We start from the raw sequence: 26,804 nt of genomic DNA on the forward strand, positions 1-26,804 counted from the left end.
GAAATAAGTATTTAATTAATTGTTTACATTGCTTTTGTAACCATGCAACAAAATCCTGAGATTTTACTTAGTTCTGAATATTTCTGAGTACTTCCTTACACCATAATAGTTTGAAGAGATTCCATTTTCCTTTAAAAAAATGAAGATATGTACCAACATAATTTATTTCACCAGTTGTGCTAAGAGGTTGCTTCAGATCTTGTAAATTTAGTAGTATATTCATCTGCGTGACCATTCGGTTCCAATCTCACATATTCAATATTAGAATCTTAACCAGACAAAAAAAAAAAAAAATATAACGCTGCAATTCATTCACTACATAAGAAGGTAAACCCTTGTTAAGACCAAAAGTAGACAGCAATGATTATGATTCGTTAATTGATCCAATATATTTTTAATGTAAATTTCGTACAAAATAAATATTGGTTGAATTTATTTACTTCAAAAATGATTGCCAAGGCTTCCTTATCAATGACTCGGTACTTCAGTTCGGCTGATGTTAATGACCTCGAAGCAAGGCAAATGGGTCGTTCAGTGCCATCTGCATTGGTTCTGAACACAACCTATATCCATAACTGGAACTGTCTGTATACAAATATAACGGTAACTCTGGATTGTAATGTGCTAAAATAGAGGCTGTTACTAGTTCTTTCTTGATTGTCTTAAACGCTTCCATAAATAAACATTATCTTTTTCCAATAACTTAAAAAATTGTACAGGTAAGGTAAAGAAGTTGGGTGTAAACTTAGGATAATAATTTACTAAGCCTAGAAAACCTTTTAGTTTAAAACAAGGCCTTTGAGAAACAAATTTAGGTTTTGGTATTATTAGAAGCGAATTCCTATGGTATTGATCCACCCTCAATAAAAATGGTTGAATAATATTTTTAGAATTGGGCTGTACTCTTATTCCTTAGTAAAATATAGCTTATGAATATGGAATTGAGACCACCATTTTGGTATTGAAATTTAATGGATTTGGAATCTCCCATAACTAATTAAAACGATTAGTTTATTACATGTATAAATTAAAGCTTCTTTTTTTAACAAATATCAAAACTCATATTGTTTGACCACAATTTGAAGACACAATAACAAAAAACGTGACATTAAAAATTCCAATATCGAGTGTTGACATCTACAATGAGACTAAATTTCACATTTTCCAGTTTTATGGTTAAAATTAAAAATAATTCACAGCACAGGAAAGTATCACTACCTTTGCAACTATGATTATAAGGCCACATTTATATTGGATGGAAGCATGCTTGGGCAAGTAAAAGTAGTTGAAAAACTAAATTCGTAAATGTGCACACTTGGTCAAACCTGCAACACCTATTTCAGGAAACAAAAATCTATTCCACAGGCAAGTGTGCTCATTCGTCTGCAGGGCAATGACACAGTAACGCAATTACTATTGATGAAATTCTAAATTTATTTGATTACAACGATCAAACTATTCAACTTCTATTTCCAGGTTATAATCAATTTATGAATCAATTTTTGACAAAAGCGTAGTTGACATAAGATTAAAATGTTTTTCATAATATTGTGCTAACAGATAAACCAAATTTTTAGTTTTATGTAAAATAAACTTTAAAGTATATAAGGTGTCACAATACAGTAATAGTTTTTTACAAACATGTTTAATTTAGATATTTACTGAAAAGATTACAGGTTACTCGACACCAATTTTTTTACCCATTTGTTATTGTATTGTTCTTGAATAGTTTTTTTTTTTTATTTATTAGTTTGTGAGCCCATGTAATTTGGCTTTACTCTTATATAAAAATACAGGTCTTTTCTGGAAAGTACCCCAAATTACGAAAAATTGCCTATACAATCTAGACTGTAATAGAGGCAATGATAACTATGAGTGTTTGTTATGATGTTGGTTTTGGCCTACGCTATCAACACCCTATGTTATGATAAGTATTACTAATTTTACTATCCATGTATAGATTAAATTGTATAAGGGTAATTCTGCAATGCCCATCGTGATTGTAGCACTAACATGATCTTTGCTTCAATTTAGATACTATCTTGTTTTTCTATTTCTGGTCACATAGATATCCAGGGACATCTGTGATCAGTACTTCATCATGCCAAATCATTCGTCATCTGATCAAATGAAAGTATCAATTGAAAATTCCTATCACCATCAGTGTGGGCTTCAATGTTGCCCATACTACTGGCAGAATAAAAAAAACATCCCTTTAAATAGTATCTAAAAATCAAGCTCAAATGCTCAAAAAAGCTCATGTGAGTACCTCAACCCCTCTTTCATACAAGGTAAGAAGCGGTACGTAACGTGCCAACAATGAACCTTCGTATCAGTCTGATGTCCAATGCATTAATACATAAACTACCATTTATCTGGATAATTTATTTACTAAAGGTAAGCACAAGTTACATCTAGCATGTTCCTAGTTAGATCTCATAATCTAAATTCTATAGAAAATGTTTCTTAGTTGTGGTAACATTCTGGAAAAGACAGAAAAATACCATTACAGGTATATAAATATTATTTGCTGACAAATAAAAACATACAAAAAACTTAACTAAAAAATTAGCCAACAAGTTTAATAGTAAACATACAAGTACATTTTCTTCAGGAGATACACATTTTCAAAAGTTTGATTGCTTTGATATTATTTTAGTTATTTGTTTAATACAATGTGTCTTTCATAATTTTAAAATGTTCAAAAAACTTATCTAGTTGCCTCAGAAGGTCCTGAAAAATTCAAGCATACTCTCTACCTTCTACTCTGTTTACAAAGTATTCATTTACCCATTCTTCCCTAAATGGTTCAGCATCTAACAATAAAAACTTAAAAAAAAAACTGTTTTCAACAAAAATATCCACCATTATGTCTGAATGTGGAAGCGTTCACTTGCCTATAATTACGTATAGTGTGACTAAATGCCTAATTTAAACATGCTTGGCTAATCCTGCATTTCCAGTTTACTTGCCCAAACATGCCTCCATGGACGCAGTCTAAGGAAATAAAGAAATAATATTCACGACCAAAAATATTGATCAAATTTTCACTTTAATTAATTAATTACTCATTATCACAAGATCATATGAAACTAATTTTCTGGATCAACATAACCCATGCGCCGTTTATATTCCTCAATTTGTCGTTCTCTTGTTCCATATGAGTCTGCTCTTGCCCTCACATACTCCAAGTATTGTCGGTTTGCATCACTGTGCCTCTGTAAGTTGTCTAAGTTCCTTATATGTGCAAACCTAAAAAAACATAATAATAGAATTTCGCTAGCTTGAACACATTATTAGAGTTTGTACATGTTTAAATTATGAAAATGTATAGCATGAAAAGCAAAGTCTGTGCGTGCTGTCTAGTTCCAATCTGGAAGAGTACTAAACAATAAAAATCCCAATAATAATAAAATAAGAAACGCTTTATAAAAATAATAATGACAAAAATACATAAATTTAAAGAGACATTAAGAGGGTTAAAGGTGCAACAATTAATAATTTATTATTTCAGAGTTCTAGAAAGTTTATATAATGTAATTTAATTTTGTAATTTTTTACACATAAATTGTATTTATTGTTTGATTTATAATGGTATACATCAAATCTAATTATGGGTAATTTTAATAAGTTACTTCTTCGGTTTAAAATATTTTATTCGTTTTGATTTTTCATTCATGGGAATCATGAAGATGTTTATTGATGTTAATAATGAAAGCTTTTTAAATATTGTTTACAGACAGACCAAATAACATTAGTACAGTTTAATTACATTTATATCACATAAACTATGTTATATATAAACTCACTAACTGATTTATTAAGAAAATTATATTTGAGGATATTTGATAACGTTTAGACATGTGTTATAAATTGATTTTGTTGATTCTCATATTAGCAAACAGTATTTGTCACTTACAGAAAGACTTACAAACATCCTACACAAAACATATGATTTAGAAATGGAAGAAGGAATTCTTGATTTATTACAAGTCATCTAAACAAATTAACTGAATAAATTATGTAACCCTTAAAATTTAGAAGCAAGTTTTGCCTCAAATCAATCAACATGCATTTAGAGATTTAAAAAATTCTATCTTTGTCAAGTTAAATTTTTTTTTCTAAGAAAAAGAAATAAGATAACAAAATTTAAAAAAAATCTCTACTGGTTTTACACTTGGGTGCACCCTATATGGTTATATCTGCAAGCCGTACCTCACATCGTAAGACGAAACTTTGATAAAAGAATAACACTGGTTTATGACTGATTTTTCACAGAATGTGCAATTCAATTAATTTGCTTCTCGACGGTCATAAATCAATACATTCACCCATTCTTACACATATAGTAAGACAATATGGATATTCCTGTATCACAATTCTGATGGTACGGACTTATCTGTATGACACGCTTTTAGGGTTAATAGAAATCTAATTTGCTAACTTAATTTATAAATCCTGTAAATACCTTACTACAAATTGTTTTATAACTGTAAATTAAATTATATACTCAGCAACAGTTATTTCATATCTTACAATTGTTGACTATTTTAACTGTGAGTGAGCTCCTTGAAGTGCACAAGATGATTTAATTTTGAATTTAAATATTTATCCTTCCAATAATGCTCTGGGTTTTAATTACATTAGAAAATTTATAAGTAAAACTGGAATTTTGAATCATTAAAATGTATTCTTAAGTTATACCTAGAGTTATCTTTTACTCCATTCTTACTTACTTTTATTCTTTATGTGAACTAGTTAATACAACATCAGACAAGTTTGATTGCAATGTGCGGGTTATAAGATCTAGTTTTTATGTTTACAGTATAAAATTGTAAAGAAATCTGTTTAAGTAAAAAGTGCCAAGATAATTGTGTTTCATATTGTAATTAATCGGTAGATGGGTAAATTTCATGTGCAGTGTTTAGTTATTTCAAGCTCATGTGTTAATGCTAAAAAATAGTGTTACCTATCTTAGATCTAAGATCTATATTGTATTTAATTGTAGTTTAAGTTTAATAATGACTTGAGTTGTTCTGAAAAGCAATTTTGCAACTAAGAAACACTCTAAACTAACATATTTATTTTTATTAATTAAATTTTTACTTCCTCACAATTTACCTTTTTCTATTTTCCAAATTTAAACAAAATAATACAATTACATGAAATAGAAGTGGCTCACATCATCACTTACCTTATTAAACTTATCTGAAGAAAGAGGCCAGCTGAAAAGAATATAAATATCCAAAACAAAATTCTGTCATTAGTCTGCTTTTTTAGTCCTTTCACTCCATAATAGTTGTCATTTTCTGCCGAAAAATTTCTGTTTCTCGCAAAAGAGGGGTCCTTCCATGGGCTGGAAAAATACACAACTAAGAGTTAAATATCAACATAATACAAGGGTTGTCCAAAAAAGTAACAGACATTTGGGACTAGCTTGGCAGTTGGCAGGACTAGACCTGCCATCTTGGAGTAAAAAGATTTCTACGATCAGTACGCACTGAACTATGGTAATAAGCGGTCTGTTCTTTCCTACTTGTCTCACCAGGACTTGTTAAAATGTGTGCTGCCATTGAAAATCCCAATACATGTGAAGTGCATTCAGTGATTAGGTTTTTTTTATATAAAAATACATACCAATTTCATTCCATTGTTAACTTTGTGAAAATTATGGAATTGGGAGAGTGAGTGAAAGCAGAGTGAAGCAATGGTGTACTGATTTTAAAATTAGCTGCACTAATGTTCAAGCAAGTACATTAATGGTTAGTCCTAGACTGGTTACTGCAGACTTGTTGGCGAAAATCAATGGAAAAATTTGAGATTATGAGTCAAAAGCAGATTTTCATGACATTATTCCAAAATTTCGAAAAGTTTAGTTAATAAAACTGCTATGGAGAAGCTTTGTTAACACAAAAAAGTGTGTGCCAGGTGGTTTGAAAATTCTAACAGGAGACAACAAAAAAACAAAGGATTTTTTGCATTGCTGAATTTTCTTGATGACTATGATAGACATGGTAATGAGAATTTATCAATTGTATTGAATCTGATGATGAAACATGTTAAATATAAAAGGAAAAGGCAATATGGAATGCACTCACTTAAAAAACCAAAAACATGTCTCCAAAAGTCAATCCGAAATATCATTGTAACTGTTTTCTGAGACAATAAAGATGTAATTGTGGTTAATTTCCTTGAACTAGGCCCAACAATCAGAATAAATGCTACATACACACAATCAGTATGAACATACACACAGCCAACCATACTTGACAGTTCTTGGATAATTTTAGATGGGAAATGTTCGATCATCCTTTATACCAGGAGTTCAATCTGGGGGGTTATGACCCCCAGGGGGGTCGCGGAAGAAAAAAAGCTGTTTTGTATAACAACCAGGCCCACATTTCATAAAATAATATGTATTTAAGTATCTTGTTTTCTTGATTAAAGTTATTTTGTATTTATTACACTAAATATATCTCTAAATTAATCTATAAAACTTTAAATGGGAGGTAGAAGCATTGGACAAGCAACAAGTGCTCGCCATTGCTCTTGCCGTGTCAGCGCCGTCTCGTCACCACTCTGTTCCTCTTCTGACATGACTGCTGCATTGACATGTCCACCAACACCTCCACCCAAAATAAACTAAAATATTTCTACCATATTTAGCAATAAAAATAACGATTATTGTTTTTTATATATAATTAAAATTATATATATTTATTAAAGAAAATTCTTTTTTTAGGATGTAAGAATTGTAAACAATAGCCTACACCAAATTCTCTAAATGGCTACTTTCCCTCTGAGCTGTTCATCCTTAACAATGAATAAAATTAAACAGGTGTTTAAAAAATGCTGTAAAAAATACATAACTTGGGCATCATAATAATTTAAGCGAACACTGATTTTCTGAACACTAACATTTAAACATTAATTAAGTTTAAAAAAAATTGATAGGTCTGCATTTAATGTGAACCCTGAGCTTTTCTAGCCTTAATTATCTTTAAAATGTCTGGTTGAATATTTGTTACGTAAATAATTACATTGTTTTCCAATAACTTTTTCTTGTTTTGGTATTAATTGTTAACATTCTTGCAAACCCATATTCATATATGGTTGCAAGAACCAACCATATATGAATATACCCATCAACTATATAAATATGGTTGACGTTACAAATGGAATCAGTAATTTTAAAACTTGAGACACCAATCCGGATACTTGATTTTTATATAAAAATCTATCCTTATAATCGCTCTCGGACAACAGTACTTTTTATTGGTCCATTGAGAACTCTATAGGTTTGTCATGTATCATAGGACAGAGTTTTTTTTTTATAAATATGGTTGATGTTACAAATGGAATCAGTAATTTTAAAACTTGAGACACCAATCCGGATACTTGATTTTTATATAAAAATCTATCCTTATAATCGCTCTCGTACAACAGTACTTTTTATTGGTCCATTGAGAACTCTATAGGTTTGTTGTGTATCATAGGACAGAGTTTTTTTTTTATAAATATGGTTGATGTTACAAATGGAATCAGTAATTTTAAAACTTGAGACACCAATCCGGATACTTGATTTTTATATAAAAATCTATCCTTATAATCGCTCTCGTACAACAGTACTTTTTATTGGTCCATTGAGAACTCTATAGGTTTGTTGTGTATCATAGGACAGAGTTTTTTTTTTTATAAATATGGTTGATGTTACAAATGGAATCAGTAATTTTAAAACTTGAGACACCAATCCGGATACTTGTTTTTTATATAAAAATCTATCCTTATAATCGCTCTCGTACAACTACTTTTTATTGGTCCATTGAGAACTCTATAGGTTTGTTGTGTATCATAGGACAGAGTTTTTTTTTTTATAAATATGGTTGATGTTACAAATGGAATCAGTTATTTTAAAACTTGAGACACCAATCCGGATACTTGTTTTTTATATACAAATCTATCCTTATAATCGCTCTTGTACAACTACTTTTTATTGGTCCAATGAGAACTCAATAGGTTTGTCGTGTATCATAGGACCGAGTTTTTCCTGCCATCTTCTCATTGAATGGATATCCCATTGTGAATCAGAAGTATCCTCATTTGGAACTGGGTTTTTAATGCATCTGGGTGATTAGACACAAGGAGCAAAAAAATGTCAGATCACGCAAATTATCTTGTACACCAGGAACAAAAATCAACTCATTGCATTGTCCAGATTTTGACAAAGTTCGATCAGAACTGTTTTTTCATGCCATAACTTGCCTGTGCAACAAACCAATAAACCCATTTAGCATTAGACATGATGGTTTCTAATCTTGAAATCAGTCTACTGTATTTACCAGTGAGAGCAACAACATCATCATTGCATGTTAGAGCACATTTTCCCCAATCAATTTTAAAGGGCTTTTTAAACATATCACACATGCATTCTCCTGTTGTGTGATAAGGGAGTGGTTTGCAAAATATAATGCTTTTTACTATTGCTTCACCTGTTTCATATCGGAAGAAACACAACCTTTGAGAATAACTGTCAACGTGCTATGAGACGTAGTGAGATTTTTACTTTAAAGCTTCTTATTAACTTAATGCTCATGAAACCATATCAATAGCAGCAGGAAATATTAATTCGTCTGCTAATGTATGAAGTTTGGAGCTTTAAGCAATTTCAAATGCTACATCATATGAAACATGAAGAGCATTTTGTTTGGTCAGTATTTCTAATTTATTAGTAATATTTCCTATTTGATTTTACAGAGCCTGATAATTTTGTTATAAAAATCTTTATTTTTGAGTCTGTAATGTTTGGTTACCAGATGACTTAACATTTTCAATGGTTTCATTGATTCAGGGGATAGTACTTCACCACACATGACACATTGCACTGATTTCCAAGGAACGTGAATCCAAAATTAATTATAAAAAAGACTTATTGCATTTCCTAAATTTTGGTTTTTTAAAGTTTGATCTGTCTTAATACTCACGAAAGCACTTCGTTTTAAAAATGTATCCATTCGAATGTTGAACTTACAACAGCAAAATAAACACATGAAAAGTAAAAAAAATTACAGTTTATATAGAGCAGACAGAAGATCAAGTCGTCGGCATCCTGATTCCTGAGTTAATAAAATGTCCTACGTACATGTTTTTATCACATTCGTCCACAGGCTTTAAAACATGTTAAAAAATAATATATTTTGATTTTGCGTTAAATATAAATATTACCACACTTAATGAGAGAATACCATATAATAAAACCACAGCACTTTACAGGTCACGAGCCCCATTTATTTAGTAGTGTTGAACGCCTCACCCTTCCCAATTGCAATTTACTGTTGGGGTTGTCAAAATCTCTGACATAAAAAGGGGGTCTTAGGTCCAAAAAGGTTGAGAAACCCTGCTCTATACAACCCAGCTCTAGTAGTAGCCCAGTCAAATTAGCCATTAAGGTTATCTATATGTCAGTAACGCACTCAGGTCGCTAGGTCAAAAGAGCGTGGTCGTTTTCAGCCGATGTTTCGATAACACAGTCTGCTGACCCCTTCCCCTCCAACTCTGAGTACTTGAAAATAGTTATATTTGTCCCATTCCTCCTCAACCCTAGACCTGGCAATCAGAAATTTCTTTAGTGGCAGGGCATTGTTTCATGTTTTGCAAGAGTTCTTTAAGAAACTTTAAATAAATATTTTTTTACACTCAATTGATCAAGTTTTTGGTATTGTTGTCTTCATAGCATTCTAAAATTTATTGATACCTATACCACTAATATACATACATGTCTTGTTATATATTGACTTTATGGGGTTGAATGTTACTGTAACATTTGATACATAGATATTTGTCAGCTATGGTGGTTGTTATATTGGTTGTCTATGCCTGAAGAAGCTTTTTAAATGTAAAAACCATATTTAGTGATCTGTGAATTACTAACATTTTTGTCTTTAGCGTGGATGTGATTTTAACCAATGTAAATAAATATTTTGAGATGAATTAAACAATAAGTAATTTTTTTCTTATTTCTTGGAATAATCTTTATGTTGCTTTTATTACTCTTCTAGAATACCGTCTGATAATGTCTCAAGACAATTTGTCCAAAAGCAGATAAGATCGCTGACGTTATATCGAAGCAGAAAGAGTGACATAGAAAATTATACAGCACAGTTGTTTTCAATCCCTTTCAGTGGGTAATCGGTTATTCTTGCTTTTTGAAGCGTAAGTTGTGGTCACATGTCTCTAGTAGAATAAAAACCAGAAACAATAGCTGGCACATTAACATAAATAAATACTTACTCTCGATATTGTGGATCATATTGATGTGCTTGATGGAATTCATCTCTGGTGGAATTGTAACCGTAATGTTGTTCCAAAGATATATCATAATCCCTTCGACTTTCAGGCTTAATTAAAACATTATAAGCTTCATTTAATTTTACAAATTGTTCTTGAGCTTTGGGGTTGTCTTTGTTTTTGTCAGGATGATACTGTGGACAGTAAGATCAACAATAAGTATATTATAACTAATTTTATGCAAATTAAAATGAAATAAGGTGTGTAGATACATCCTGCATTAAATATGAATAGCCTCTTATAAAATAAGATAAGAGTGCAAAAAATGTATTGTAATAATCAACTAAATAAGCAATTAGTGTCTAACAAGAAAGTAGAAAACAGTAGATCTGCTTACAGTACAATATTTGTAGATCTTCAACAGCTGTGGAGGAGGAATGTACTATTTATTTGATTACCATAATAAACCCAATTTGGTTTGATGAAATCAAAGACATTAATGGTATGTTTCAAAACTAATGTCAAAATTTTAATTCTGAATTGTGCATTGCCAACATTAAATTTTGGACAAATTATCAACCAAGAAAGAGTTTAAGAACTAATAGAGTTAGCACAGTAGAGTTTTGGAGAATAAAATTCAAGTCCACAAAAAAACTCACCAGTAAAGGCATCGCTCTCTCCCAGAACCCTTCCCGATTACATTAAGGTGACTTTTTCAAAAACCTCTTGGAATTCCTATTGTTACTTTGAACTGAACAACACTACAAAGCGGCATTGCCTGTTTCAGTACTCTCTTTCTAGATATATAGTGTGAGTTAAAAGTCTTTGTTCACACTTTTTTTATTTACAATACAGGGTGAGGCAAACCACCCGTACAGTACGTATATCGGCCAAACCAAACGAGGTAGATTATTCGTAACAACTTAAACCCACCTATTTTCCACCCAAAGAATTGGGAGAAATTATTTTGAAATCTCTTAAAACTCCCCAAAAATGGTAGTTTTTGGGGGGTAGGGGTGGTTTTTGGAAAATTTTCAAATGTAAAAGTATGTTTGAGGTTATACCTCATTTTAAAGTTATTTCTTCACTGATTATTTTGATGCAAAAATTTTGAACCTATCTTGCCACTTATGTACAGGGTACACCAAAACATAAAAAAATCAGGGGTTTGTGGGTAAATTTATTGCAAACTACCTGCACAAATGTAGAGAGACGATATTTTTATTGAAAACCAATGATGAGATGGCTTATCGAAAAATATCATCAAATGCCACCCACCCCCAAAATTTTACACATTTTAAAAAATACATAGAATTTTGAAATATTTAACAGCCCCAATCCAAAAAAAATTCAAATAGCAACCTAGGTTGTGTTGTACATCATTAGAAAGGTCTTTAAAAAATAAACATTTTCTACATTTTAAAGTTTGTCTCTATCTCCAATAGTTTCAAAACTGTAGTACAAAAATAGATTTTTTAATAATTTTGCTAAGTTAGTTTGTATTAATATCAAAATCTAATGAAACAAATGGAAAACAAGTTGGACTTTTAAGTTTAATTTGTTTTTAAATAATGTAGTACAAAACACAACAGGATTTCTATCAGAGTAACATGTTTCAAAAGCAATCTAACCGTGGTGTTCATGTTTTTAACAATCCCAAATACACGAGTTGCCCCTGGAAGAACCAATTCCTTAGTCTCTTATCTAATCTCTGTATTATCGTCTCTCTATTCAGATGTTCTTGTGACCACGTGGTATGAGGTAGATAAGGTTAATATTAATTTAAATTTTTTTAAAGTACGTAGTGTAAGTTTTGTTTGTTTCTAAAATGCCGTTCTCAAATGAGGAGGCATTCCAAATGCTTATGGTGTTAGGGGAATGTTTCCAAAATTACTCAGCTGCTGCTCTTCTTTATGCCCAACGTTTACCCAGACCGCGAACATCACTTCAGGAACGTTTTTCAAAGACTTGCTAGTCGAGTTCGTGATACAGGTCATGCTCAACCTGACCACAACTGGGTAATTTTCCTGTTTCATGAGAGAACTCAGCACTTATCGTAAGACATTGTAGTTTTTACAGTTTTCCAATACCTTTTTAAATTTTAAGAGACTCTTTTAAAAATTAGATACAGTATTTTTTTTCAATCATAAACATAAGAGACGAGTTTACTGTTGGAACTTTTTTTTACTTTGCACATTACACTGACTTTTATAATAAATACATTGAGTAAAATTATTAAAAAATCTATTTTTGTACTACAGTTTTGAAACTATTGGAGATAGAGACAAACTTTAAAATGTAGAAAATGTTTATTTTTTAAAGACCTTTCTTTCTAATGATGTACAACGCAACCTAGGTTGCTATTTGAATTTTTTTTAGATTGGGGCTGTTAAATATTTTTAAATTCTATGTATTTTTAAAATGTGTAAATTTTGGGGGAGGGTGGCATTTGATGATATTTTTCGATAAGCCATCTCATCATTGGTTTTTCAATATAAAAATATCGTCTCTCTACATTTGTGCAGGTAGTTGCAATAAATTTACCCACAAACCCCTGATTTTTTTTTATGTTTTGGTGTACCCTGTACATAAGCGGCAAAATAGGTTCAAAATTTTTGCATCAAAATAATCAGTGAAGGAATACCTTTAAAATGAGGTATAACTCAACATACCTTTACATTTGAAAATTTTCCAAAAACCACCCCTACCCCCCAAAAACTACCCTTTTGGGGAGTTTTTAGAGATTTCAAAATAATTTCTCCCAATTCTTTGGGGTGGAAATAGGGGGGTTTAAGTTGTTACAAATAATCTACCTCGTTTGGTTTGGCCGCTATACGTACTGTACGGGTGGTCTGCCTCACCCTGTATATAGGTTGAAGAGCATCCATGCTTTTAACTTAATTAATTTCAATGACCTGCCATTTTGTACTGGTTTGAGATAGAAAGCTCTAGTTTTCACTGTTCTTCTTTTAACAAGACCTTTCTAATAAGGTGCCATTTAATGGGTCTTTACATCTAAAACTTTTGAGCGCCCCCAATCCCATTTGGGGGAAATAGGCAAAGTTGTAAAAGTAACTAAAAAGTTTATTTCTATTTTCTAGAAAGGTGTTCTGAGTTCAATCCCTCCATGTTTATCCATCAAAAACTAAACAGAGTGTATCCATATTTTTACTCACAATGGGAACTGAAACAATTGTATAACCTCCACCATTATGTGCTATTGCTGGAGATTTACAAATCACAACAGGCTATGTCTAGCTCAAAGTTAATAACCAGTTTGTGTTGTTTAAATCTTTCAACTATGGCTTATTTTAATCACAATATTTCAATGTTTAATGATTGCTTTTTAACTTGTTTTGAGCACTTTTTTAAGCATGTAACAATGTTTTTATTTATCCAAAAATGTCATCCAGTTTTTATAATGTCGAAGTATATTTAAAATTTTATCAATGTTATTAATATTCATTTAAATAAAACTATACATGATACATTAATTTTTAATATACCGTACTGAATGCAGATTGTAATATTGAACTCAAACAAAACCAAAATACAAATGTTGTTACGTAAATGAATACTTTAATTTCAAGTATTTCTAAAAATCATTAAAATTTGCAACTACTGATTATATCCCACTATATTATTATCCCATTACAATGAATTGAATCCAAAATACTCTACACAATCAGATGTAATGTGGTCCCAAACGAAATGGGTATAGCATTTTGTTGCAAACGGAACAGTTGGTGGGAACTGGAACAGCTTGGTACACCTCTAGCTCAAGCAGTCTCTGATTTACCTGTTTGTCAGTGGAGTGTGTTTTGCCATCTTTCTTGCCAGTCCTCCATGCTGCATACTAAGCCTTTGGAATTGATGAGCATTCCATCCCCTCTGAAAACGCTTTCTCTTAAAAGTGAGACTGATGGTAATAGCCCCTGTATTAAGGACAACTGGCTCACATTTACTAACCAATTTGGCTCTAACTACCTGGAGAGCACTTTTACTGTGCACTGCTAATATCTTTTGTCTGTAGGCTACTGTATGCTTTCCACCCTTATAATGTACCTGAAAAAGTGAGTACAAAAGCTCAACAGATGAGCAGCAGAGATTTACTTGCCACAGTTCTTCATCTTACTTAACTATAGCTATTAAAGAGTTCTGCCCTCTGTCATCACTCAACTTCACTCAATGGCGTGCCAGGGAGTTCTTCACCACTGTTTCACTTTTCTCAAATCATCATTCCCAACACCGTTCAGGCATTCCCTGCACACTGCCTGCTCAAATTTAATTTAACAGCATCACTGACTGCTACTCAAGTACATACAATAGTATAGAACTAAATCAATTTGTCAGCATACCAAATAATTTATTCTGTGTCTATGTATGTTCAATCGGCAATGTTAACCTAAACGACATTAAATGACCCTTCAGGGTAATCCATAACGATCTTGTAAACAATTATACATTTAAAATAGTATCACCTTGTCATTAATCATAGTGAGTTTGTGTCATTGTTAACAATTCTACTTGGAACAAGTGGAAAAAAAAAGAAAAGGAGTGGAAAAGAGTGTTCTTCAGAGAGAAAAGAGTCAGGACTACAAAGGAATATTCTGGGTAATGGTCAAAAATATAAAGGGGACAGCCAATGCTGTTTGTTAAACTTTTGCATGAAAACATTGCCTTAACTACTTCTTTGTTTGAAGTTTATTTTTGACAATGGAAGGATTGTGAATCAGTAACACAAGCGTTACTGATTTTTTTTTGTTTCACTGAACGATGGCAAATTTCCTGAAAAATCCTGTTTCCTTAACTACTTAATTTAATTAGGAACAATATTTCTCCTATTTTTTATAAATTGTAATAGATACAACTCCCAAGTAAAGAATCCTGACTCTGAGATTACTTATTCGGTTCTACAAAGAACTATATATATATATATACATTAAACTGTATAAATGGCAATAGCCTTATTTAATTTCAATAAACATTGAATCGCAAAAATTACTTGCTCCGCCGGGAGTCGAACCCGGATCTCTCACTTGCCGGGTGAATGTGCTACCATTACACCACAGAGCGCTTAATTTTTCCGATTCAATTATTTTGTATTTGGCCGTATCTGTCACATATGCGTTTAAATAAGCAAACGAACATATGATCGGAAGACCAAATACCTGTCAAACGACTTTTATTTACATTAAACTGTATAAATGGCAATAGCCTTATTTAATTTCAATAAACATTGAATCGCAAAAATTACTTGCTCCGCCGGGAGTCGAACCCGGATCTCTCACTTGCCGGGTGAATGTGCTACCATTACACCACAGAGCGCTTAATTTTTCCGATTCAATTATTTTGTATTTGGCCGTATCTGTCACATATGCGTTTAAATAAGCAAACGAACATATGATCGGAAGACCAAATACCTGTCAAACGACTTTTATTTACATTAAACTGTATAAATGGCAATAGCCTTATTTAATTTCAATAAACATTGAATCGCAAAAATTACTTGCTCCGCCGGGAGTCGAACCCGGATCTCTCACTTGCCGGGTGAATGTGCTACCATTACACCACAGAGCGCTTAATTTTTCCGATTCAATTATTTTGTATTTGGCCGTATCTGTCACATATGCGTTTAAATAAGCAAACGAACATATGATCGGAAGACCAAATACCTGTCAAACGACTTTTATTTACATTAAACTGTATAAATGGCAATAGCCTTATTTAATTTCAATAAACATTGAATCGCAAAAATTACTTGCTCCGACGGGAGTCGAACCCGGATATATATATATATATATATATATAGTTCATAAATATTTCTTATACAATTTTAACATTTTACTTTTAACATTTGTAATGTTGAATTAAAAACGTAACATACCTGTTTAGAAAGGGTTATGAAAGCTTCTCTGATCTCTTTTGAGGAACTGTTTTTTGACACATTAAGAATCTCGTAATGAGTCTTGAAGATGCCACTGCAAAATAAAGGATAATACAAAGCAAATAATTCCTTAATTGTTAGTGCTTTCAAAATTTTTATAGAATACAAACAGGAAGAGTTTGAAATGTCTCTCCTCTTCACTTTTTTCCCATATTAACTCTGCTGATCATTGTTGAGTGGTACTTCGATGTATTTAAAAATCGTACACAATAAGAGTTATAATACATTACCGTAACAAGAAGAATAAAATATATATACAATAACAATTTTCTTTACAATAACATTACAGGACAACGAAATCAACTATGGCCTAGACCTAAATATCAAAGAAACCTTACAATATTTTTAACTTGCCCAGCTTGATATCAATAAGCTTTTGTGAAATGGAGGAAAGAATTCTCTCCATGTGTTACCAGAAGCCAAACCCACAAGTTGAAGCTACTTAAACAAATCTCGTCACTTCTGAGAAATATCTTACATATTTTCCTCATATTCATCACCATTTCCAAAGTCTCAAAATATTAGTTACTTCTTGTTGTTTATTGTTTACATTAAAATTACTATTTAACTAATAAGTTGAAATCATATGATAAGTTTAAAAAAATTGTAATATCGAATTATCCTTAGGATAAAACAATCAAACCATTCGATAAAAGCAATTAAATGAGTGTACGCCACTTATTAAAGTCTACCCATTATATCCTTCAAAGGAAAAAAATGAACAGGCTCTACTATGAATCAACACTGAATACTTAAATGTCTTTATACTCGTATTGTTTCATCTGAAAAGGTTTTTGTTTGTCTTCATTACTCATATTCTTGTGGCTGTGGACTAAGATAATCTATGCTTTCTTTATAGCCTGTATCAAATTTAACTTTCAATTACAAAGAAGGAATACCATTAATACTAGACTAGCCTGCTTATAAAGTTAACTATTCATGATGAATCGGTATCAATGAGGTTATTGGCCAGAGTAGCCATTCAAAATTTTAATGTTATTAACGTATTCTCCTCGTCCTCCTGAAAAAAAATTTATATCGTTTCAGGGGGTGCAAATCACAATTAACTATATATTTTTTAATAGTTGAAATGTAAATGTAAATTTGTAGTTGTATTTGTGTACTGTGCTTCTTGTTATCTATATTTTTCAGCATTATCTGCTCCTGCTTATCTTGAGTGTTCTGTGGTTAGAACAGCTTAGTGGAGCATCAACAACCGTCCCATGCACTAGCATTCATTGCCTGATGGATAACTATGGTATCCATTACTCGCGTTACTCTAATACCATCAAAGATATCCCTCTTGGTGCCTGCTGGAACCAGATCCAGGAATATGTTTTCAACCTGCCACCACTCAAACAATTACAGCTATCACGGTCCTATTGCTCGACTTCATAGGCGTGGAAACAGCATTCCTTCCGATGGTGATATGTTTTATGACAGCATCGCACACCTTAAAAAGAGACTGCAACAGTAATGAGTGATAGAGTTTTTTTTCCCCTTAATATCAGTTGGAGATGATGTTTGTGATTTTTCACTATTGTAACATTATTTCACAAATCTTAATACTTATTTATTATTCCACTGCATAATCACTACTTTCTGTAATTTAATTAGTTGTTATTTATTTTGTTGATGTTATATTTAAGTTGCATGAAAATGTTGTGAAATTATTGTATATTGGCGGATGCCGTTGAAATAATAATAATAAATAAATCAGTTTTTAAAGTTATTTATGTATTTTATTGAGGATTATGTGGGCAGGTAATATATTAGGAAATTAATTTATTCCCTTATGATTAGTGTTTTTTTTTTTTCAGAGTGAGCGTATGAGTTCGCTGTGTAATCATGTATTATTTTTAAGTCGAGAAAAGCTACTTGTATGTGATCGGAAATTACCACATGATATGTAAGTAGATAGTACATACATACGAAATTAGGAAGTTCATGGTTACATTAGTTTTGTTTATTTATTGAACTTGTGTTTGTTTTTACAATATTAACTCATTTGTAAAAAGTTTGATTCAACTGGTTTGCATTATTTTTACATTAATTTTTATCCACACTTGTAATGAGATTCATGTTATTTTGCAATCGTTCTCCTGAAGAAAACAATATAAAGTTTCAGAAGATGGAAATAACAAATAATGAAATTTAGAACACTGAACTACTTTTCTTACAAGACAGTAGGAAGTTATGGTTAGGTGGATTTACAAGATGTGATTTTTTACAAGTTGCGTTTTTTAGCTTGCAGTAATGACCGGATGCATTCGTAATCAGTACATCTTGAATTTGATCTTTAAGTGATACGTACTGCCTCAAGGGATGTTTTTCATATGTCGCCATCAGTGTAGGGCAGTACCGGCTGCTGTAGCCCGAACTAATGGCCAGAGGCACTTGTGTCAGGCTGATATGAACTTTTATTTTTAGATGGTAAACATTAAGAAAAACATCTTTTATTTGGGTAAAATTACCCTGATTTTAGCAATTGTTATTTTATCCAAATATGGCGTAATGGCTAATCTCAGCAGCAACCAATTCGAGGTTGACTCACGTTAATAACAATACTATGCAATGCCAGTAAAACAATGTAATATTACAATGCATGAGAGTAGTTCCATTTTCTATAACTTTGATATTTTTCATTTGCACCCATTGAGGCTTTATATTGTTTTGTTCAGGAGGATGATAACAATGGGTTAGTAACTCTCCTTTTGCCATAACATTGTGAACTTACGGTACTTTGGGATTATACTGACCACACCAGTATGAAGGACACAGAAATATAAATTTATAGAAACAAACATGATAGAACGAAAAAACAACTGTTTAACCCCTTGAATGCTGTGATACTCTTGCAGTACTGACACCTCACTGCGGGGTTTTTTTGCCACTTGCAACCAAAAATTAATGTTAATCATTTTATTGGCAAAAACAATATTATACAGCACTCTGAGTACTATTTATTTAGAGGGCCAGTTCCAGAATACAATAAGGAGTAATTAGGGGGAAACCCGTATTTTTTATATAATGGGATGGTGGGGGGGAGGGGGGTTGAAGGAACTAAAGATGGGTAGGAAATTATCTGTTTATAATTCTTTAGCAAGTGAAAAATAATACTCACAATGAAAAGAAACGTATTTATTTAGAACATTTGTTTGTATTTACACTTTGTAAAGCTCTTTGAGTTATTATTCAATAATTTCTCAAATCCAATCCTATTTCAGAACTCGGCATTTCTAAAAATCTTCTAATCTCATACTCGCCTTCGTTATCCATAGACATAATGGTAGTCTAATTATCCAACAACAACAAAATTATGTCCAGTAGTAATACTATACTAGTAATTATATTTATATAAATAAACACTATATAAATAAAACACCTCAATAAGTCCGAAAACACATAAAAGCACAAGACAAGACCACTTCTGTGACTGACATTTGACAAAACTTATTCAGAACAGAAATGCACGTGGTTTTGTGGTAGTTGAAATATAATATATCAGGTAGCAGCACCAATCAACAAGAGAATAGTGTCCAGATAGTTCATATTGAGGCCGCTAGATGGTGTGGGCCCCTTTGTTCAGTAGTAGTGGACTACAACAAAGAGATACATCGTGTTCCGTACATTTACGGGCGTAGCAGTGAGGGCTCCGCGGACGAAAACGTATATGTACGTTTACAGCAGTCAAGGGGTTAATTATAAAATTACAAACTTACAAGTGTTTCCAGGTATTGTGATCGGTATCGTTGTCGCTGTTATCTTATCTTTATCGAGAATCCCGATTACGGCAGGCCGCGCAGCATCACATGATTTGCACGGTACATAATTGCCTTTCCATTACAATTCAATTTATATTTCTGATCAGCTCCTCTAGAATTTGATATTTTACTGATAGGTACTATCTCGAGGGATGTTTTTCTTTCGTCGACATCACCTTCGGTGCTGCCCCGCGCTGATGGCCGGAGGCACTCGCATTTTGGGTGGCGGAGTGTGATCAAGAATAAAAAAGTTTTGAGTGTTTTTTCAATAAAGAGTTTAGTTTGTTTTTGTTGAATTTTTGTGTTTGGAGAAATGTAGAGGTAAAACACGGAAGTACAACAAAGCGACGAACCAGCTGAACGGGCGGCGAGACTCTGCAATCACGTTATCTACTAGACCGCTCGACTTTGACCTCTGTCTGAGGATGGGGAGGGGTTTGCGATAAGACAATTCCTGTTTTATATTGACGAAATATTGTTCTACGCTAATCTAGTTATCAGTAGAAGCAAAATGTCAAATAACGATTCATGTCTGGGTGTGGTCGGTATAATCCCAAAGTACCGAACTTACCATAACATTGTGTTAATTTCGAACATTGTTTTGTTCATAATTAATGAATCTTCATTTGAAAAATCAATAGCCTATAAGTTAACATTTTTTAATTACATCTACAGTAACATATCTTTAGGGAAAACCTTTTGCACCTCTTACACTGCGCATTCACGGTCTCGCGCAGGAAGCCGATAGTCGCTCCGACCAGACCACGGGAAACGCCCCGATTTATCACGTTGTAGTGACAAAGCCTAACAAGATCAAGCCATTGCGGATCTGTCAGTGAAACTAAAATTAATTGGTTTGTTTGTACCGTTTTTTTCTGGCATGTATATTATTTAGTTGGTCGTAGTATTTTGTATTAATTGTTTTGATGTTGCAAACATGTAGTGTAGTTACCCAGTGTTTCATTGGTTAACGCTTTCTTTAATCTTCAAGTTAGGTAAATAAGTACCGGTAGAGGCGTTAGTTTTAGTTCTGTGTTTAGCGAGACAGTCGTGTTCGTATTTAAAAGGGTGTTTTGTTTATGCAAACAATCGTCACCGCCCCCCCCACACACAGCAAATATCTGCAAACCTTGTTCTTTTGGCGTTATGTGTTGTTATATCATGCGGTAGTTGTAAATAGTGTACTTTAGAGTGTATGGAGATTTTATGTAGAAATTGTTGTAGTAATGATTTATTAGTGTTTTTTTTATTTACTGATTTTAATCAGTATGCCTCCAAAATTTTATTTGTAGATGTCACTGGCGACAAAGTATTTTAACAGACAATTTTCGTTTGAAATCGGCATATGAGAAATGTACGATTAACTGTAGATATAAAAAAAGGACATGAAAGGAAAATTTTGCGCTGTCCAAATATGTCAAAATGTTGACTACTAAACTTGAAGATTTTGATCATCAACTTGCTCAGTTGTGCATGATATAAATTTGAAACGAGAGACCTTGTATTTTAAGAGTGTGAAACGCATTTGACTTGTGGTTGACAAGAAAACTGAGCGCGCATTTCTAAAAACCTGCTTTGTTAAAGAAAAAATCCGATCCAATTAAAATCTTAACAGCGTTATACAGTTATAAAAAACAAGTCATTTGCTAATTTGTAGTAGGTCTGGGGTTTTTAACCCAAAACCTTCTAAGGAAACTAGAAAAAGAGGAGTCTTACTTAATTTCCACACTGACTACATGCGATGGGCGTATTGTTACAGGATCAATGCGAGGGTGATGAATACGAACATGGCATCTTGAAAGTTATGCACAAAACGATAAAAACATTTGTTTCTGAAAGGAAAAGACTGTTGTAAAACGGACTAGATAGGGCTTATTCATGCCATCATGCTAGATGATTGAAGCAAAAACTCTTTCGATCGACTTAACAATATTAGAAAAAGGCAAATTGACTTTTTTTTTTTTCAAAGTTTAAAAGATGTACTGATCTCGCCACAAAACATCGCTAGAAATGGACGCAAATCTGATTGTAAACTACGGTAATTCTTGTTGGGAAGTTGTGCATCATATTAGGAAAAAGTCTACACCGTGAGACTTGTAAACCTCGGACTGCAACTGTCGCAGCATTTTGGAATGCAAACATTGTTCTGCGTGCATCCACAGAATACAGCTTGCCACTTGATTGACGCCTGCATAAAGTGGAAACCATGTGCAAGCATATTTCACTTACCTTTTGCCGGAAAGTTGAAGTTGTGGAATCAATCCGCTACTCAAAACACTGAAGAATAGTCAAGAGATGAAGTGTGCTGCAATCTACAAATTGGACATTGAGTATGAGTAATACCTCTGGCGCAGAAAAAGCCGCAATTTTAGAAGATATTGGAATATACAAACACAGACAGACACAGTTCTGCACTCGAGGGGTTAAAAAGATTGCAGTTGTTTAGACAGTTTCAAATTAATAGTAAAACCAAATGGAAATCGCATTAGAAGAAGTCAAAGACATGGGAGCATGACTATTAAATCACTTCAATTAAAAACTTATACCTATATGCAAGGACAGGCAACTGCTTAGTGAACGGGACCTTCGTTTCCCGATGTGAAGTCAGGCCAAAAGCAAAAATTATCGATCCACAAAGGCGATTTCTCTCACTTACAGGGGGGAAAGGGATGGTCCAACAGTCCCTATACGCGCATATGTTAAATTGACATTATTTTCTGGTTACCATTATCTCCTGTTCTCAACTAATGAGTTACAACTTTTGAAATTTTTTACAGTGACTTTATTGTCATGGTTGCTGAGGCATTGGACGAAAAAATCCTATGTTCAAAACATACATAAAAAAAGTGTTTGTTTTAAACAAATTTGATTAAAAAAACAAGTTTTTTTACAATTAATGTTATTTATAAAAAATATTTTTTCCCTTGTTCAGTTTTCTACCACATTTAAAATCTTTTAGGTCCAAAGCTTTACATTATAGAATAAAGGATAGTGCAGATACAAAATTCATCAAAAATATCTCATCCAAAGGTACTTTAAGAATTATGTTGTGTACCTAAGTATGAAAAAAAACTTATTTTCACGGAAATCAAGACGATAAACAAAAAAATTCTTTGGAATATTGTACTTTAATTTGACAATTTACAAATTAATCTTTGATCATTCACTTTTTAAATCCTTTCAGGGCGAGTACTCAGTATCATCCACTTCTTCTTCTCTCAATTTTTCACCTTCTTTCTCTTGACACCTGGACAACCTTGGATGCCAACCCCCGCTGACCGGTTTACTCCGATTTTCTGATTCGGAGCTTTGTCAGCAAACCTTCAAAGCTGTCCTATTGTGTTACTGCCGATATATGAGATTCCCAAATGCTTAAATAAACTTCTAAAGCTACCAGGGTTGCATTATTGAAAGTTATGTATGGCATCGTACTCCCCTAGTTCAGAGTGTTTTATGGGCCCGACAAAAAACATTTTTCGGCAACCTGCACCACACATACGTTGTTTGGAAAACTGGAAAGTCGTCAGCTGATTCAACACAGGATTTCTGGGTAATTTGAAATCAATAACTATTGCCAATCTCATAAAACAAACTACTACATACTAAAACCACTCAAATAATACATGTATCTTTAGCTATTGTATGAAAACCCACTGATGTGAGGCAATTGGGGCTGATAGTTCTAGCAATTCAAAAAATGTGCGACGGCATGTTTCAAAAAATTATTTAAAAATATTTTAAAAATCAAAAGTTGACACATATGTTGTTTCGTATTAAAAATGTTGAAGAAAATACTCAATTTGTTAATAAAACAAAATAAAAACTAAATGTGAAAGATTTTTAAATTTTTTAGTGTTGGAACTACCCTTAAGAAAAAAAAGAAAGCAAGGATTTCAAAAAAAACCTACAAGTGAAGAGTGGTCAACAAATTGCTCTAGACGCCCTTTTTGCGAAGCTGACAACAAGAGTTGGAGGGAGATCAGGTTCGTAGTCAATTTAACGTTTATTATTATACATTTGGGGAAAAGGTAAATTTGTGAAGTATTAATTGTTTTTTTATGTTTGTTTTGAATCTAAAAGAAATTTACTTGCAAAAATTACAATGTGGGTTTGTCATTGATACGTTACTAAACTTAAAAATCTGATAAATTGTAATTTACATTGTCTTCTGTTATCCTGTAAATTGAAAGGAGGTCGTCGAGTCTATTTCTTTAGAAGTTACAGTCTATACTTTAACATCACTTTCAGTTCTAACCAACCAATTTTATGTAAAATGATTAATAGATGAAAATAATAAGTGTAAAACCTAACGGCTATTTTCTATTTTCTAAGGCACACTCACAAGAAATGGGAAATTAAATCAAAATTGCAACGAAAAACCACCTGTAAATATTTGTACAAATTTAGAAAATTTTTACTTAAACTAAGAAATTGTTGAAGTTCTACAGTAGTCTTTTATATGTAAGTATTACTACTATCCAATAATTGTTTATTTTAAAAAACAAGTGTATTGCTATGTTAATAGTTTGCGGTATTTGTATTTATCATTGTTTTAGTTTACAATATTAAAATAGTCACTAGTAATCACGTTTTATAAAAAAAGCGACGATAAATGGTCGAAAAACATTACTAATAATTTATCATAATAATATAGGACTAAAGAGTAACCATATAATTGTTCATCTGAACGCGTTTATAAATATGCCATGTATTATTTATCGCATGTAGGATAATATTGTAACGAGCCGAAAGCTACGGTGTGATAGATCGGGCGTTCGCGTAGTAAGGTCGGAGCGACTCGGCTCCCTGCGCTGAGACGTGGATGCGCAGTAAAGAGGTGCAAAAGGTTCTCCCCACCAAGGATACGTATTCTACAGTTATAACTATTTAAGTAATTAGGCTATTGTATAAAAACCAACTCCATACAAACCTATTTGATTCATCATTAAATACTACTTTAGAATTGTAAATAATTTTTGGCTGCAGTATAATAAGCACCCAACAATCGAATCATTGATTAGAATCACAATCGAATAATCTCGATTAGAATGATTTAAATGGTGTCAGACATGTTTACCCTGTCAAGTAATTGTCTGCTTGCAGATCATCTTTATGCAGAAGAGAAGTATGGTTTTCTGGAGAAGATGCTACAACTTCCCGAAAACGGTTAATCATTGTTGTACATGAGAAAACATATAATTACGCATATTTCAATATTTCCTGTTATAAGTGATTTTTTATTTTGTTATCATTTCATTATTATTTGTGAGATTTTCCTATTTCCATTTCTTTTAGTTTTTTTGATCGTTAAGAGTTCATTTATTATTTATAAGATTATCACTATGTGGGTGGTATTAGTTATTTTAATTTAAAATATGATTGTGATTATGGTTATAGATATGTTTTATAAACACGTATTCGATAAATAAATATTAAGTATCAGTGATTGTACTAATCTATATAAAAAACTGGGTCGACATACTCTACCCAAAAAACCTGCCCTTTTCATAGTTACCAGGCCTTCAGCTTATTACGAAATATAATTTAATTAAACCATGAAGCATATGTGAATGGATTAGTTGCTTGTATAAACTCAACAGCCTTGATGTCACAGATTAGAAAGCTTACCTAGAGGTAAATTTGTAGCGTAGAAACCAGCAACATACTTTTATTGATTTCTTATTAAAAACTTTACTTGAGGCTGGAAATATTTTCGGTAAATAAAACATTTTTGAATAGTCTAGACCCCCATAGGGGTCTAACCTCTAAGTCACTTTTCCTAAGGCAAAAAAGGTTACTGATGTGATTTTCTACATTGTCTGTTGACTGTAAAAGAAACCAGGCAAAAACTAATACAAAATCTTGCAATGCCCCACTTACATTTTCGAAATGTAATATAGTAAGTAAAATAATAAGTAATCCAATAAAAACAAAAAAGTGCCAATAATATGAATAAACAATCTAATGAACGTAGAACCAAGAACTGATAATTTACAAGACTTCCTGTCAGTCGTTTGTCACTTCACTTGACCTAACTCCGATCCGTATCCTTCTGCTTGTTCATATTTTTTTAAACTTAAACCAGCTGACATTCAAAATAAACCCAGATGTTAAAAATAAAACCTTATTATTCCATCGTAAATGTCTGATTGGACGTATTACGGCTCCAGTGTATATATGATATTGCATATTTTGCTGTTTTCTAAAACGCGTGCAGGCTTCACCAACATGCAATACTAGAACGTTTACGTTCTCAAATTAATTACATTAGTGTTAACAGTGGTTAACTAATACTCAGTTTTAATTGTTAATATATTATTTTTTAATAATGTTGCTTATAGTTGTGTAATATAACTTAATGGTAATTTATTTCATCTTAGTTTACTTGGATCTACATGGCCCGTACTTTTTATGGCTAACATCGAAGTCTTCCTGTTGACAGTAGTATCAACGCGAAGAAACATTGCTAACAAAAATTTATCTTCTTGAAAAATTTTGGCTACGCTGCAAAGTCATCTTCAAATAACAGGTTTCTGACACGGTGTGAACTATAAAGCTACGTTTACACCAAAGTCTTCCACAAGTTTAGGCAATGTTTGCTTTTTCAACAAAATACAATAACTATTTGTGTCTTCCACTTAGAGACAAATCTTCTAAGTTTTGGTTTCCTGCGGTGTGTCGGTACATATATAAAAAAGTTGACAGTTAAAAGCGGAAGATTTTTTGTTGCACGCTTTGTATGAGCAGCTTGTAGGAAACTAGTGAAGAATTGTTCCCCCTACGCAACTGCTCTACTCAACCCACTACTG

General features: G+C 32.4%; 1 protein-coding gene across 1 annotated transcript; it reads right to left on the reverse strand.

Moving 5' to 3' along the window:
- Positions 1-3,033: 3,033 nt before the first annotated feature.
- Positions 3,034-26,042, reverse strand: LOC124357312 (dnaJ-like protein 60). Its single transcript, XM_046808981.1, has 5 exons — positions 25,624-26,042; positions 16,172-16,265; positions 10,288-10,478; positions 5,195-5,356; positions 3,034-3,252 (listed from the first exon to the last, which is right to left on the reverse strand). The coding sequence occupies exons 1-5, from the start codon at positions 25,722-25,724 to the stop codon at positions 3,093-3,095; spliced, it is 708 nt and encodes a 235-aa protein (XP_046664937.1). The 5' UTR covers positions 25,725-26,042; the 3' UTR covers positions 3,034-3,092.
- Positions 26,043-26,804: the final 762 nt, after the last annotated feature.

Source organism: Homalodisca vitripennis, chromosome 3, assembly GCF_021130785.1.
Source record: "Homalodisca vitripennis isolate AUS2020 chromosome 3, UT_GWSS_2.1, whole genome shotgun sequence".
NCBI lineage: Eukaryota > Metazoa > Arthropoda > Insecta > Hemiptera > Cicadellidae > Homalodisca > Homalodisca vitripennis.